This window comes from Osmerus mordax, chromosome 12 (genome assembly GCF_038355195.1).
Source record: "Osmerus mordax isolate fOsmMor3 chromosome 12, fOsmMor3.pri, whole genome shotgun sequence".
Lineage (NCBI taxonomy): Eukaryota > Metazoa > Chordata > Actinopteri > Osmeriformes > Osmeridae > Osmerus > Osmerus mordax.
In genome coordinates this window covers 10136986-10154383 of record NC_090061.1, presented here as the reverse complement: position 1 = coordinate 10154383, position 17398 = coordinate 10136986, and the positions used below count along the sequence as shown (strand labels likewise).

The following is a 17398-nucleotide window of genomic DNA, read 5'->3' as shown; positions in this document are numbered from 1 at the left end:
CGCGAGGGAGAGAGAGAATGACAGAGGTTAAGGGAAGAGAAAAAAGTAAGATGAGAAAGACAGATGAGGTCTGAGACGATGGTCGTGGTATTGATGGCGCGGGCAGACACTCCGAGGGGGACGGGGGCCCCTCTGAGAGGCCTATGGCTAGTCATAACCCATTAGGCAGGCCGGGAGAGAGTGCTACAACTCATTACATGCATTGCCTCCTGTTCTGTGGATGAACAATGCGCAATTACGCTAGCCTGCTGTTTCTTTAGCCTTAGCCTGCCTGCCTCTGAGCCTGCAGCTATCGCTGTAGCTAGGCTACAAACTGGCTCCGCTGTCATCATACAGCTACAGTGTATTGTATGCTACGCAAATAAATGAAATTAAATCTGTTCTGCATTCCTCAAAAGACAGAAACAAAAAGTCAGTTACACCACTATAATACACTAATCTCAAAAATATGTATTGTCCCTGTATAGAATTAAATAGATAACTGGATTATTATATTATTCCCAAATTAAATGATGCACATTTCTTGTTCCCATATTGAAGGCAGGTAAAGTGGCAATAACGTGTAATCAAACATGACTGAAATTGCATGGCTACAGTGACATATATATGCACTGCAATGGCTAAATAGGACATTTATATTTCTCCAATCTTTCTCTGCAGTTCTTTCCACCAATTATGCAGAAGTTGACATTTAATCTGATAGTGAAGATGCTAACTAACATCCTTCTACTTCCTCTTGTTTTAGGCAAAAAGCAGGACACTTGGAAAGGTCACTCTTCCCTAGTGTTGGAGTTAGGTGCCTGGAAAGACCATCTTTCCACTGACCGTGCTTCTCACAATGACCCTGCTTCTCACAATGAGCATTGTGACATTCCACTGTATCTCTCCCCCACTTCTTAATCACTCTAACAACACAGTATCACCATCTATTATTGAGGTTATTATTGAGAACCCCCCTTAGAAAGAGTAGTGAGAGTATATAAATATTTCTTAACTGGCAAGGCAACAGAGGACTGTGCAAAAATATATACAAGTTATATCGTTATCCATGAATTTTAATTAATACCTTTCCACTCTACACATTTCGACAAAATGAATTTTTGTGCACTCAAATAATGATGGTCATTATATTAAGTCATAATTACTTTTTTTTCATGCTCTTTCTCACGATTGGAAATAGCTTGGTTTGGTTGTTCCTCACACATTGGATATGAAAAGAATTATCTTAATTTCCCTAAAGAGCCTAAAAGTCCCTTGTCACTTGATAGTATTCGGCTGAGGGGCGCAAACATACTGGAGGGGAGTCTACTATCTTCAGTCCCATGATGAAACAGCTCTGAATGGTAAACAACACCTTATACTTGTATATGTTTACTGTATGCACCTGCCCACCATAGTAAAATCCTTGGTTGTGTACACTTACTTACATACTACCGATTAAACTTGATTATGATTCTAAAATACAGGAATATACGGGGAAAAAAAGTCTGTATCTTGGACTGAGTGTATACTATAGAATAACATATTCTGAATGTGTCCTACAGTCCGAATATACAGTAACCTTTCCACCAGGCAATAACAAGAGGCGCGGCTCATGTTTAAGAATGTAGGCCGACCTTTTGTCTCCTATTAATTTAACTGCAGGCGTTTTTAAACGCTAGCAGCCAAATCTGTGTTAATGAGAGATGAGCTTAGGAGAGACAAAAATCATTTAATGAAGTTATTTTCTCCCTCTCCTGCAGCTTTCACTTCCATTTGGGCTTCAACCAGACCTGTTCACCTTTATTAGGCCTGCTTTCACCTCTGCCATCTTGTTTCTTCTCCCAACAAAGAAATCCTACACATGAATTGTGTATACAAAACTGTGAAATGCTTTACAAAGCACTTGATCCTGTGCTTCTCTTAAATGAGACGGGATTGGGCTAAACCAGTACGGTGGATTTCCATCATACCAAGCAACAGACAGCCGCGGGAATTCTCATGAGCCAAATGCACAACATTTTAGATCTTACGAAAGATTAAAATGAGATTAAGATGCATTCATGCTCTTACAGTGGGGCAAAGCTTGTCTACCGTGTTCATTCATTTAAAGGATTTCAACAGGAATGTTATTTTGTCATTTTTGATAGTTATGATCCATCCAAGGCCATCTTTAGAATACTGACTGCAGCAGTATATGCTGAGTTAAAGTACAGACGGATACTAGACATTTAATAGCTCAAAGGTATGTTTCCTCAACATGCTGCCCTGAGACCTGCCAAAGGAGATACTCGAGATAGCCCAAGACCGGCAGTGAAGGAAAATAGAGTGTGGCATATTTGTGTCATAGGGTTTAATTTGAGAAATAAAAACAGTGCTGCAGGAAACTCATTTAAATGGGTAATTATGTCCAAACCAACGTTGCTAGAAGGGCTTAACAAGGTGCATAATGATGTTCTCCTTCCCTGGCGATAAACATCACCATGTCAATTTCCTTCATTCCATTTATTCTGGTGGCCTCTACTCTCCTTGTTTGTGTTGAAAATGCCAGGACAGGCCCAACAACATTAGACACTCACATGTCCAAGATGGACACTGGATGCGTTCAAAATGATGCTAGATTATGATTACTATTTGTTGAGGAAATATATTGAAATTGCCTGGGATTTATTAGGTTGTGTTACATTCTCCTCTAATCATGACAAACTCAAATTACTGTGTTTCTCTGGTGTGGAACACAGCTAAGGATGTGGGAAATAATATGTGTATCATCTGATTTTCTTTTAATTTGGGGTATTTTGGGCAACAATCTTATTAAGATCATACCACTAAAGATCACATGTTGAACAAGACACTGTAGGAAAGTAATTATAGCAATTGTATTGTTCTTTTGGTATGAGAACAACCTTTAAATATACTAAAGTAATTTATTTGCTTGAATTTCAAAAACTTTACTATCACGATTCAATCAAATCAAAGCAAGGAAGTGCTGATATTCTAAACTCTGCAAACATCTGATGTTTGCTATTTGGACTCCCATAGCTTTAGGGCACAGCATGTGCATGCAAAATTTTTGGGTGAGTAGCTATTTACACTTCATCAACTGAAATGCACATCTTTGTGGAGGTACTGACTCTGAACCGAAAATGTTGTTTAGGAGGTAGAGCAATAAGAGTGACATTCTGAATTATGTATAAATAAAATAAAATGAATGGTCTCTTTCCCTCTTTCTCTCTTCCTGACGTGCCTAGCCCTCTTTCATCAGATATGGTTAGGCCGGGACTACAGTGACATGTGTATGTCAGGCCCTGTCACTCATGTCTGATTTGACACCTCAGCTGTTGCCTGCACGCTCTGATCTCAACAAGAGGGCAACAGTCCAGAGGCTTCAAGAGTCCTGGTTGGCTGCCTCAGGTTGGTTTGACATATTTTCAGTACCTCCCCCTCATAGAAAAGAACGCCCAGTGATGGCAGGTCAAGGCTATATAAACCCAACCAAGGGCAGGGCTGCCATTCCTTGTAAACCCTGTGTAGACACGTCGAATAGGACAACGTCAGTATATCAGACAGTGGCCCCTCCCTCACAGTTGTTCATCATGAGAGCGACGGTAAAACTACACACCATAACAACACCACTGTGTGCATGAATGTCACTGTGTTCCTCATCTCTCAGCGTGACTGACACTTTATTTGTTTTGACAAAAAAGAAACACTTGAGGCTCAGCACGCTTTAAAGTCTCTGGCATACAAACACAACCTTTCTTGATAATTCCCAGGCTCCTCTGCCAGGACTCAATCAGCGTGCATCGGAAAGGGTCGAAGATAAGATGCAGCTCTCTCACTAAACTCAGAAGAGAACACATTAAAGCCAGTGTAGTACACCCGCAACTCGTTCAGCAGATAAAACGTTCAGGCCTCCACGAATCAGCAGCCTCTATGAGTGAGAGATCTGGGTTTCCCCCTCTTCCCCAAACAACTCTTCTCTTCCTTGTCATGATAGGGAGAGGACACCTCTTACTGAAAGTGTTTGAATAGCACTCTCCTGAGCTCAATGGAGTCTTTGCAGAAAGCCTTGACGTTTGAGACGGCATGCTGTGACCTTTACTTTATCTTGTCTGGGATTTAGGGTGATTAATTGGATTAGTCTGATGAAATTTAGAGAAATACAAAAAGGCTGTCTGTTTAAATGGGAGTCAAAAATCTCATTCTCCACATAGTGCTCATCACATGTGCCAAATATCTCAGTGGCTTAAAAGGAAAGCGACCAGATTAAAGAAGACAGACTCTGGAAAACAAAAATGTGATGGGGAAACGAAGGGCTTAGATTGTCAGAACACAACAAAAGACATCAAGATCACAGGCTACCGAAGCTACTTGAGTTTGTATAATACCACTCAACCAGATCCATCACTCTCATGAAAGCCAATGGGTCATGGGATGTGAAGAACACTAGCTCAAAACAATAATGACTGCTTCGAGAAATTACACCCCAAATTGGTGAGACAAAACATCAAAAGTACCAGATCTGAGAACAAATAGCTGAAAACAGAAAACACTTTAACTTCATGTGCATGTATTTAAGACTCAGATTGGATTCTCTTCATTAAAATGTCAATGTTTCAGGGCCATGCCAAATATAGATACATACTATTTTTAAAAGCGAAAGGGAGAGAAGAAAAGTGATTGGCAGGCCAAGCAGATGTGTAGTATGTGGCGACAGCATGACATCTATTTTGCATGCTCAATATGACACAATTGAATGCATTTGCTGCATATTGTCCTGATGTGAAGTGATAGCGGGGGATTTGCAGGCAAGCTGGGACCGCTCCCTGTCGGTTTCCAACCAAGCAACATTAAAACGTCTGAACCACTAACTGGGAAAACAGCACAATTAGCATATTGCTGTGGCCACCTTTGTTTTTGTTTGTGGAGTTCCTCGAGTCACTCGGGCGGTGCTGGAAATTCAGTCAGACTGAGATTCATTAACAAAGCCAAGCTCTGAGTGCCTTCTCTACTTTGTACAAAACCCAGGAAGGCAACTGCATGGCATGCAACCATATGCTTACAGTTGCATTTCTGTTGCCATCTTTTAGGTAGCAGAATGAAAGCATCTGGGAGAGGATTACTTCAATTAACATCGAACTGAACTTGGCAAAATCGGAGAGGGCTGAGGAATAAGGCTCTTTTGTAGACTTCCCACCTCAAAGAAATGTAATACTTAACATGAGGAGTGCAAAGAACACCTCCCTTTTTCCGTTTCATTTAGCACCATAATTAAACTCGATAAAATAAATCTGCAATATCTTTTTCCCCACAAGGCTAATGTCAAAGGAATCAATATCCATAAAACGTATTCTCTTGCTACGTTCATTATCTGATGTCACAGGTGCAGAGAGACACAGTACACATTACCAATTCAAAAACACAAGCTAGCCAGAGGCCATTCCTTTACTGTATAATTGTCTTCTCCCACCAACTGATCTACCATAATTAAGCCATGTAAAACTGTTCTATGGGATACTGTACACACTGCTATTGTACCCTTTGGGACACATGTCAGTGTTGTCATGAGCAACTCTGCTCCAGTCTGCTGTTTCTTTACTGTAATGTGTATTTTGCTCTCACCCGCTACAAAGCAGGTTGGGTATCTGCTTGGTTTCTGGCGCGCCTGGTGTGTAGCTCTGGTGTGTGTGTGGTGTGATGCAATAATGGAACTACAGGGTCATCTCGGTATTCTTAGCCTTCTCACACTGCAGATCTCTAAGCTCAAAGTCAACTGGTCTCCATAAAACGTCCGTCTCCATGACGAAGCCTGCAATCACGGCTTTGCTTGTGAACAAATATGGAGATTATGGCAGAAAAAAAACAAGTAGGAAGGCTAAATCACAGATGATTGCAAGGTCATCCTGAAAGTGACAACAAGTATTGGGGGGGGGGGGGGGGGGGGGGGGGGGGGGGGGGGGCAGAGCAGCATCTCTAATCACAATAGTGCAGCAGCCGGTGTGTTCTAAGCAGACCTTCTGGGAGATGGATAGACTTGTGGAGTCAAGTGGTTTTCAAGTCCTGGCTTGCTCACCGTGACAAAGCTATTATCTGTCATTTCACAGCAGAGGCATTTGTTTGTCCTGCACATAAATGGCAAAAGCATTACAATGACAACATCTTATTCAACAGCAGTGTCTTACAATGGAGCTACTAGCTTTTTGTAAATGTCATAAAAAAGGCTATCTTGAGCTTGCCTTCCTTTGCTTGGGGACGGGGGGGACGGGTGGATGCACACACACAAACACTCCCGGTATAAAACTCTCCATTTCTGCCTCTCTTATTGTTTACCTCACTTGCTCTCTTTCCCTCGGTCCAATTGAACGGCCTTCAGCACTTTTTTTCGATCCAGAAAAAAATATGCACGGCCTGTGGTCAAAGAGATGTTTGTCAACGTCATGTGGAACGCAGAGTGCGATGGAGCTTGCATGTTAAGTAGCCGCTGCCTTTATCAGGCCAATCAAGCGGCTCTGAGAAAATGAGAAAACGCGGTGGGGCCCAGACACCTGGCATTAAGACTCTCTCCCTCCCCTCCTCCCTCTCTCTCTCCCTCCCCCCTCCCTCTCTTCATCCTTCTCTATCTAGCACACTGCTCTAATCCAGCCCTATCAGACACCTCCAAGCTTTGCATATGAAATCATCAAAATCAGTCCGCTGTGCTGTTTGTCTCCCTCTCCTCTTTTTCATTAAGCGAAACAAATAAAGGCTCTCTAATCCTGCAGCACAGGTGCTTTTATTGGATGCTTAAACTTCAGACACAGGCCGTTGCTACAGCTCCTACAACACTAGGCAATTCCTCTGTGCAGCTGGATTCTCCATTCTTCCCTCTGTTTCCCTTATAGTGAGGGTTGTGACCTGCATGTTTACCTTCAGGTACATGAAAAACAATTCTCAGTGCATGAACTCAGTGCACCCTTCAATCATTTTTCTATTTTTTTCCCTCCCTCTTTGTCTCTCTTTACCTCTCTCTCTCTCCCATCTAATCCATACAGTGTCTGTAAATCAGCATGGCTGTAAGTGGGTCTTATCGACCTCTCGGGATCTATAGGTGCCCAGATCTCCCTGGATCAGCCAATCAATAGATCAGTACCATTCCCATGTTTTTTGTTTTGTTTTTGGATTTTTTTTCCCTTTACTTCTCACAGTGACTGTCAACTGGAGATTGGAATCATCAATTATATGTGTGTGTGTGTGTGTGTGTGTGTGTGTGCGCGGTTGTGTGCATGCGTGTATGTGGAGAGGCTTTGTTTGCAGCTGTCTTCAGGAATAAGCATGGCTGTGAAAACCCTCGCCCTGTGGAACTAGGCAGACAGCAGAAGTGGGTCAGGGAGAGAAGCTGTCCAAGGACTTCAACAGACCAGTTCATAGAGCCCCAGATCTATAAACTAAAGATCAGCTGGTAGGTTTACACTGTCAGCTTGAATAGTCTTTCGGGTGAGACCTTTGCCATCTCCATCCATGAACTGAACGTCAATATGATAAACAGTATGCATGGGGGCTCAATATAGTGTGACATAGTTGTACAGAGTTACACACAGCAACCTCTGCCTTGCTCTGAACACGACGTTAAGCCGACCGGTCCTCTGGTAGACAGAGCATTTAAACAATGATTATTCTTTCTGCTAGCACCTGAAATGACATGTGGTGGAGCTGATTAGCTGGGTCAATGCATCTGGCAGGTGTTCAGACTCCTGTTCTTTTGCAATAGCTCAGCACACAAAAAACAAGTGAGGTAGGGGAAGCCAAATAATCCATTTTGTCAGGCCTCCAAATTCAGCTTGGCACAGCTCGCTCAGTCACAGGTCAGTCCCTGTGTCGCCTGTCCCTTGAAATGGCTGGATGGAATCCTCTCTCATGGCCCTATACCAGGCCACACATGGCACTTCAAATAGGCCTGGCTTCAAATGAATAGAAAATGAACCGTTACTCTGTTGATACCTGTCCTAGTATTATCTGAAACGCTCCATAATGTTCGACCTTGTAACTGGCACCAAAAATGTCAAACCCTGTGATTTAATATGTATGAGGACATTTCTCCCATCACCTCGGATCAGGTACAACTGATAAACAAAAAAATGGCATACTCACTACTTTGATAATTGACCTTCTGCACCCAATCACGAAACCGGACTCAGAAAGTCAGCTATGCCCTTCCAGTACCTGCCTCCCCATGTCCCCAAGGATCCTCCTTTGCTCCCCCCTCCCCCACCAACTCCCCCCCCCCCCCCCTTTGCCAGGCAGTGGCAGCGCAGGTTGTAGATGGACACAGCAGATCGGAGTTGAGCGGAGAGGGTCTCACCTCTGGCAGTGGCATGCCGTTGATGATGAGGTCGGGTTGCTGGGGGCCCTGGCCGGTGAAGGCGTGCTGATAGCCGTGGTTGGGGGCGGCATTGCGCGAGTTCTGGTTCTCCACGTTGAGGAAGGTGCTCTCGGAGCGCCTGCAGCCCAGCGGCAGGCTCTGCTGGTGGTAGTCGAAGTAGTTGAGCGAGGAGGTGAGAGACGAGCAACTCACCACGTTCATCTTGTCCGTCTCCTCCACGTCACGCGGCACCAGGCGGATGTCGTTCTTGCTCAGCTTCTTCTTCTTGCTGGACTTCTTCTGGTTGCCGTAGGAGTACTCCGCCACCCTGCGCAGGTAGAAGAAACTGAACAGACTCAATAAAGCAGTGTTCTTCCTTCCCCTCTCGCCCACCCATTCAGCCAGGGTCCGCCATGCCCGCCATGCCAGGGCACTGACCGCCGAGATGCCAGACGTGCGCTCATTGGCCGTGTCCAAGAGAGGAAGTTCACACTCTGCTGCTCTTCCTCTCCCGGCCACCAATGGAGCCGTCCAAGCTCATTTGTTTGCATTTGCATGCTTTGCAAGTCACCATGTCACAAACAATCACACACAATGCAAACATGCCAAAACCACAGAAGCGCGCACACACAAGAACACATGATATCAAAGAGCACCACCAGAATATGCAGTCATATTCAAAGCGCAGCCCACACTAATTCCCTTTTTTCATTACCAAGCCCCACTGGCAATATGGATTGCAGGAGAGTTGTAGATTCAGATTCATTTAGAAATTATCTGTGCCTGGTGCTAACTTGAGAAAAGCATTTGGACGCTAATCAGCAAAAATGAGAAAGCCAGAGATTCTTCATCGAAATATGCCAATGTCCATTCTTCATTTTGCAAATGTATAAAGGAAAGCTGTATATTAAGCAGCTTGTCCTCTCAAGCCATGAATCCCATCTGACCATGGTCTAGTCTACTGGGTTTTTAACATGTTCAAACATTTGCATAGAAACCCCTTTAGAAAGACTATATTTAGCCTGAGTGGGAAGATATATTAGACCTTTATATTGTAAGTGCAAAAAAACAGGTTCTAAAAAAAATGTTTTACAAAGAAACGTTGACGTCATGTATATGTAAAACACACTAACACGGTTTTGTCATTGTATGTCTTCTTATTATCAAAGAAAATTTATGAAAACAGCACTGGACTGTAATCTTTTCCAGGCCATCTGAAAGCAGTTTTTCTCCCTAGATTCAGAATGGGAGAAAAGGGAGGTTGTAAGAAAAAAAAAACTAAAAAAAGTGACTGTCATTGTCCACACTGGTCCTGGCCCAAATTGAAAACCTGTCTGGAAACATCTTCCGACTGACAGAGGACAGGCAATGAAGTGCAGATAAAACACAGCTCAGATTCGCGGTACTGTAGCTATTCAGAAGAACAGCACATCAATACTGATTAAAGGAGCCAGACGGAAAACTCATTCCCACATAGGACTTTCAAAGAGATGGGTATGTGCGATACAGAATAAATTGCTGATTTTGAAAATTGTGAATTTTCTGTTTTACTTTTAATGCCACCAAGCCAAACTCCCATGTGGTCTACTCGCAAGATGACGTCTCTTTATGATAAAGCCAGAAGGATGCCTTAAAGGTGCCGTGTCACATATAACGTTTGGCCTAAACACCTGTGGAAATACAGACGTTGTATTGTTTTTTTCAGATAAGCTCTGACCAACAAAGTAATCTTGGACATGTATGACTTTAAGATATTTAAGATTTAAGATTTATCTAAGATTAATATTGCATTCCATTTGGCCTATAATATTCTTTGTAAAATATGGCCCACTTCCCATGCTTTTACAAGCTTGGGGAAATCCTAGTCTTTGCATGATTGGCCTAAATCAACTTCACATCAACAAAATTACATTCAGAAGAAAATATGATAATGGCTCCAGGTTAAATTCACAAATGCAATCTATATGTAAATTTGAAGAGGTAATGTAGCACAGGGAAATCAGAGTGGGAGCTGATGCTACAGATTTATGAAGAAAACTGCCTTTTCAATATGAAAGATCAAGCAAATAATGTCCTTGGCCAGGCTTGTCATCAGCCCAACGGTTCATGAGTTAGAGGTCAAAAGCGGATCACTTTGAATTATTCAAAGATAATGAGCTGCTTGTCGTAATTAGCTTCATTATCTTACGAGAGAAACGAGATGTTACAGTTAAGTGATTTGGTAAATGATCTTACATCTATCTGCTTTATCAAGAATAAAATCATCATTAATTTTATGAAAAGGAGCTTGGGAGATGGTGGGTGGCACAATATTTGTGGGTAACGTTTATGATTGATTAGGACAAGTGGGTTATTAATTGGCCTGCGACACACCCACAAATTGAACCTGGCAATTCCACTCCCATATTTATGAACCAATTGTTTACCAGGAGAGATTGACTATGTAAATCAATAAGCCAAGGCACCACTGATACAATTTCTATTTGGTTAGATCACCAAAGTCACATTCACACCCAAACACTAAAATCTATCTTTTGAATTGTTCTTCTTCATAACCTCTCTGATATAATGTTTTTCATAATAGCCTAAATAAACAGCTGTATGTTTCTATGAACCCCGTTGCATGTCTTACATGTCTTTATGTTGTGCCTACAGTCCTTAAAGCCAATTTACTTTTGGGCGTATATTGTCGTGCATTAGGCCTTCTACCGTTGAACCATTAAACCATCACACTAATACCATCCTAGGCACACGCACACACACACACACACACACACACACACACACACACACACACACACACACACACACAAACACACACACAGACACACACACACACACAGCAAACACCATTAGGTGGAATGATGTTGTAATGTATAGAAGGAAAGATTTGACATTAAATAAGAAATTATATATAATGTTGTCAGTACCTGCAGTTGTATGTTCGGATTTCCTTGTTATCCCTTTTGCACTTTACAGCAACAAAGATCATGGTGACAAACAGGATAGCAGCAATTGAACCCAAGGCAATGATGAAGATCAGAGACAGGTTTACAGGTCCGATAGACTCCTGTGCGTTCAAGTCTGGTGACAGGTAGACCACAATGTATGCTGATGCTGATAGCGAAGGCTTCCCATGGTCTCGTGCCACAACTGTGATCTCGTAGGTGGATTTTGCGTTCTCCCCGAACATTCTCGTTGATCTAACTTCGCCATTCACCTGGTCTATTTCAAAGAAAGCCCTGTCTCCTTCTGAGATGGTATATGTTAGCCTTCCATTTTCGCCCTCGTCGTAGTCGTCGGCTTTAACTTGTGTCACCATGTAACCTACTCCAGCGTTTCTTGGAATGGACACTTCGGCTGTGCCATTTACCAGAGGGGGGGTTGTCATAATAGGTGTATTATCATTGACATCAAGTACAACAATACGCACTGTTGCATTACTTGATAAAGATGGATTCCCATTGTCTCTGGCCAACACTTTGAAATCAAATGTCCTTGTGTATTCATGGTCAAAAGATCTCATGGAATAGATACGACCTGATGGATTAATGCTGACATAGGTGTTAACGTCCATGTGTTTTATTTCACTTGGAACTATTGTGTAAGACACGGTTCCGTTCATGCCCAGGTCCGGATCTACAGCTGATACTGCCAGCAAACATGAACCAGGCAGGTTGTTCTCCAGGACCATTTCTTGGTAGTGGGGTTTTAGGAAATGAGGGGGGTTGTCGTTTTCATCAGTTACTCTAACGACGAAAGACTTTGTGGCGCGTAAAGGTGGAATACCGCTATCCTCTGCTTGAATTGTGAGATTGTACGTGTCTCTTTGCTCTCTGTCCAGTCTGCCTTCAACAAGTATAGTTGAGAAGCTCTCGTATTCTTGCAGCCTAAAAGGTACGTTGCCCTGAAGCCTACACTGCACTTTGCCGTTGGCGCCCGAGTCCTTGTCTGAAACCCTCACCAAAGCTATCACGTATCCACGAGGTGCGTTTTCACTTACTTCCACCATCTCAGTGTTCACCGACAATAAGCTAATGACAGGTGGATTATCATTAGAGTCCATCACGTTCACTGTGACTTTGCAATGCGCTGGTATTGAATTGGGACCTAAATCTTTGGCCTGAACGTCAATCTCATATATGTGCATGGATTCATAGTCCAGGACACCATTTACGGTGATAACGCCGGTTCTGGGATCAATTTTGAACGCATCCTTCGTTTTGTCTGTGACGTAACTGTTGAATGAGTACACAACCTCGCCATTAGTGCCCTCGTCGGGATCCGTTGCGTTTAAGTCTATAACTACTGTATTGATGGGAGAATTCTCCATCACATTAACAGTATAGACAGACTCATCAAAAACGGGATTGTTGTCATTCGAATCTATTACTCTGATGTTTAACTGAACAGCGCCAATTTTAGGAGGGTCTCCCCCATCTTCCGCACTGATTTGATATGTGTAGTGAGACTGCGTCTCCCTGTCTAAATATTTTAGCACCACAAGCTCAGCAATCTTGGACCCATCCCCTCTAGTCTTTACATCCAAGTCGAAAAGCTCATTCGGGGTGATGGAATATGATTGCACACCGAAGATGCCAGAGTCCGGATCGCTTGCCCCCTCTAGGGGAAACCTTGTATCTGGAGAGGCATTCTCTGAAATCTCGATGTCAATGTGGTTTGTTGGAAATCTAGGTGCATTGTCATTCAAATCCTTAATTTCAACTTTTATGACACAGATTTCCATCGAGTTCGACTTCGACATCACTTCCAGAGAGATAATGCACTTGGGGTTTTGTCGGCAAACTACATCCCTGTCGATTTTTTGTTGGGTCGTAAGGATTCCAGCCGGACTGAGTTCCACCCATCGCGGCTCCGAATTGGAGATCACGCGCAAGTACGGAGGTTGAGGTGCAATCTGAAATCCTTGCAGTTGTGCGTCCTTTGTCACATTTCCAATGACTGAACCTGGTTTCTGCTCCTCGTTTATCCAATATTTCAAATTGATCACAGCCTCAGCCCCAGTCCAACATAAAAAGACGACCAAAAGACATTGTATCAAATCCATTTCTCTGTTTTGCATTGTACCTGTTGATGTTCTTTCTTCCTTTTCCGTAATTAGGATCTTGTATATAAACAAATAACGCGCACACCTTCACGTTAGAGATAACAGGCAAAATGTTCCAATTTGTTCATTTCAATCAAAAAGTTGTCCGGGGAATAGATTTAACGACATGAATGGGTCTTAACCGATATGCAGATTTGTTTTAATCAATATGCAAGTTCAAAGTCTTTTTACTTCATTGCACTTCATTGCACTAAATCGAATCCTCCAGCCTGCTGCAGAGCGCGAGATATTGGGGAGGACAGCAACGTGAAAACATACTGAATGGTTTCAGAACAGTGATTTACCCATGTAAATCGGCGCAGCTCATATAACCTGGTACGCACGACTGAAAAGATGAACAGACCATTTCGATCAAATAAAAAAAATAAGCTCAATGATTTATTCAAAAAGGAAAATTCCGATTAACAAGTCCACTATGATAAGTAGATATCAATAGAGGTTTTAGAAATGTTCCAGTTGAATTATAATCAGGATCACGATTTGTCCATTGTTAAAGCGTATTTTAGAATAATAGTTTCATTGATAGATTGAATAAATTGTGGCGTTTATTCCTCTTCAGCAATTAAATCAAATTGCACATCCGATGAAAACATCAAAATCGACTCCGGATTGAGAAAATCATGGAATAAAGTCCAGTTATTTTAGGCTGTAGCAGGAATTGTCTCATTGATGTCCACAGTTACCTTTCTATTTCCAGCCGCGGAGCTTTAGGTTCTTCTCACTATTGCAAGAAGCTTTCTCCTGCTAATTAATTTCCTTAAATCTGTCACTTGGAAAAATGCTGTTTAACATATCCCAGTGTTGTCCGTGTAAAATCCACTGTGTGCACAACCAGAGTAAAACGGTGAAGCGCTGTCATAAGAAGAAGCAGTTCATGTCAGAATGCAGCAGAACTAAAAGCATTAGAATATCCAACCTGGATGAGGCGAAAATCTCCACTCGTTGGCAGTAGCCAGTTAGTTGACTCCAATACACGCTCCTCTCGCATCACTAGTGAACACTGCCGAATGCACAGCTCAGCGCCTGGCGCTCCGTCTCAGGACCCGCAATACCCTCAACCAATCAGAGGTTACACAGGAGGGCTGGATTTGCTGGTGGGTGGGGCGAAGTACAGCAATGAAACTCTGCCAACTACCTGTACTTTTGCTGCGTGAGAATGGAATGGGTTAAATGTGGACACTACTACATAGGCTATATTTCTGGATGTTAATAATCAAAATAAGGTAGGCTCGTGTGTGTATTTCCAAAGCTCCACAACATGGCGTAGGCTACTTTGTGGTCTGGTCGCTTCATTTATCTTTTTAGTCGACAACTGAATGATTAGTAACCTCATTCAACTTTCCATTCCAGTGTATGTATGCATATTCCTCTATGCCGTGACATTTTCAGATGTAAAATACATATTTTGGTCTAACATAGAGGAGGGAATGGATTTTTCCTCTGGCAGAAACAGGTGATTGCGGCCAATTTAAACGGGAGGACATATCGGGACTCGAGAGGCAACACTTGCAACGTAGGCTAAACGAATGCGCAGAACAGCATCATGTTGAGCTATTGTAGTCGATGGGCTTGTTGCTTGCGCACAGACATGTTTTTTTTTTTTTTTTTTACAAGAAATGTTGTTAAGAGATCTTTGTTTCTTGTTTTCAACGGCGGATAGGCTATACTTGTTGTCAATGACTATGACATAAACACAAAAGATGAAAACTGCTCCATTAAAAGACCCACCATGCTGAAAAATGACACGACTCATGTTTAATTGGCTATAGGTTGTGTCAACTCAGTTGTAGGACAGTAGGCTATATATAAAGGTCCGCGTAAGTCATCTCTCGCTATGTCGCTCGCTCTCTCTCTCTCCGTCGTCTGTTTTGTCTGTACCTCTCACCACACAAACACACACACACACACTAATAAGCACATGGTACGCTCTCTACCTCTATGTATACACTATGAATGGTTGAATCCGAACTAAAACAGATTCCGTTCGGAAACACGAAACAAAGGTAGGCTACAGTTGGAAGCAGCATGGTATATTCCCGTTAGAATCAAAATAAGCTTTTCTCAAACAAAAATCTCACTGCTGCATGTCTGGTCTGTTTAGTTATATGAAAACAATCTGCAAGTAAGAGAGGAAGGTAATGAGAAAACATCTAATCCTACAGGTGTCACGTCTCTTTATGGGAACCTCCCCAATACCCGCTCTCATGTAAAATGACGTAGGCCCTATACTTGGTTCTTTGGACGATTTTGTTTTGCTTTCACAGTATTATTAGGGTTCCTCCGATAGATATTTTTGATATTCGCTCATAATCAGATTTTGATTAGGCCGCACACACTCTTAAAAGATTAACACCTCAAATATTTTTGTCGTAGAGTAGCCTACACGTTTCAAAATAATACGCTGTAGCCAATCATTGTGCATTTTCTTCTTGTTGTCTGCATAACTCCTCATACATTTCCCGATCTCTGGATTCTTCACTGAGGTAAACTTGGCTCACGATATCCAAGACTAGAGGAACCACGTTTTAAAGTCACAAGGGTGACACCTAGCGTCCTTTTCCTGCTTGTCTTTGCTCTCGACGTTGACCCAAGCACGTTTTCCATCTTCCCTCAAGTAGATGCTTTTTTTTCTGACTCACATGAAGTGAAGTATGAGACACTGCATACGCTTAGTTAAAGATTGTATATAAAAATCAACAACTATCTTTAGCTTGACAAATAGAAACGAATGCGAGTTTTTTTGTACAGCCACATAACAATCTCTTATGAAATATGACAGTTATTTTGATAAACTGTGGGTGTTTGTTGACAAGGAGGTATCAAAGTGATAGGGTATTATAAAACCATATAATATCAAGGCTTTTTTCTAGTAAATTTTGAGGCCATATTGAAAAGACAGTTGATATTGAATCTATAATGATATAATGCACTCTATTTGGTGTTGAAGTTTATAAAAAAAGTAGGTTTTTCTTGGGAAGGAGAAATTAAACAGTTAATCTAAATATTGTGAGTTGGCCAGTTAATAATGCTGCTGATTTGTCTCTTCCATGATGGTTGCAAGTATGTGATAAACGACAGTATTAACCTCTCAAAATCATAGGATGGAACTTGGTTTTCTACATAAAAAAACATAAATCCATATTGTGCTTTTAAACAGTCCCCAAAAAGTCATGCAAACATCCATATTGTGTGTTTGTATTACATTCCAGTCCAACCTGGATACACTCTCTCTCTCTCTCTCTCTCTCTCTCTCTCTCTCTCTCTCTCTCTCTCTCTCTCTCTCTCTCTCTCTCTCTCTCTCTCTCTCTCTCTCTCTCTCTCTCTCTCTCTCTCTCTCTCTCTCTCTCTCTCTCTCTCTCTCTCTCTCTCTCTCTCTCTCTCTCTCTCTCTCTCTCTATGTTGCACTTAGCAATCTGCTTCCCTTTTTGACAGTCTGCAAGGGCTTTTGATCTTGCCACACTGAGTGATGCATATGTAGGGAGTTCTAATCTATGCTAGCATTTATTTGAATGGATCTCAAATGACCATCAAAGGAAGTGATGTGCTGAGAGACAGTCAGAGAAGGGTCCAGATGTCAGTCAAGAGAAGAGGCGAGATAGCCATGTACAAAACAACAACCCAGGCCTGCTGAAAAGCTACTTTGAAGTGACTAAGAGTAGAAAAAAGGACTGTCAACCTGAGATGACGATTACAGTTTAGTCCACCGACATTGATGAACCAAAAGTAACCAAAACCGTTTTAATTACGGTAAACATCAATTATGTACAAGCACAGACTTTGTAATTAGGAAAGCAACACCTAAGAAAGTTTTTTGGAAGTGCATAATCTAAGACAGTATGCCAAAAACTACTCAAGTCAACCCAAATCTCACAACCTCAGTCAAGGTTTAAGCATTTTGGAATCCTTTTCGCCTCAAGACTTGAACACAGAGTACACAGAGAATGACTGAT

At 42.1% G+C, this 17398-nt stretch overlaps 1 protein-coding gene across 1 annotated transcript in view; it reads right to left on the bottom strand.

Moving 5' to 3' along the window:
* Positions 1–13403, bottom strand: part of pcdh19 (protocadherin 19) — a 50768-nt gene extending 37365 nt beyond the window's left edge. The window contains exons 1-2 of the mRNA XM_067247822.1: positions 11251–13403; positions 8321–8648 (exon numbers count right to left, since the gene is read on the bottom strand). Of these exons, the coding sequence (XP_067103923.1) occupies positions 8321–8648; positions 11251–13403 (2481 nt within the window). The remainder of the gene's footprint in view (positions 1–8320; positions 8649–11250) is intronic.
* Between the last annotated feature and the right edge of the window lie 3995 nt (positions 13404–17398).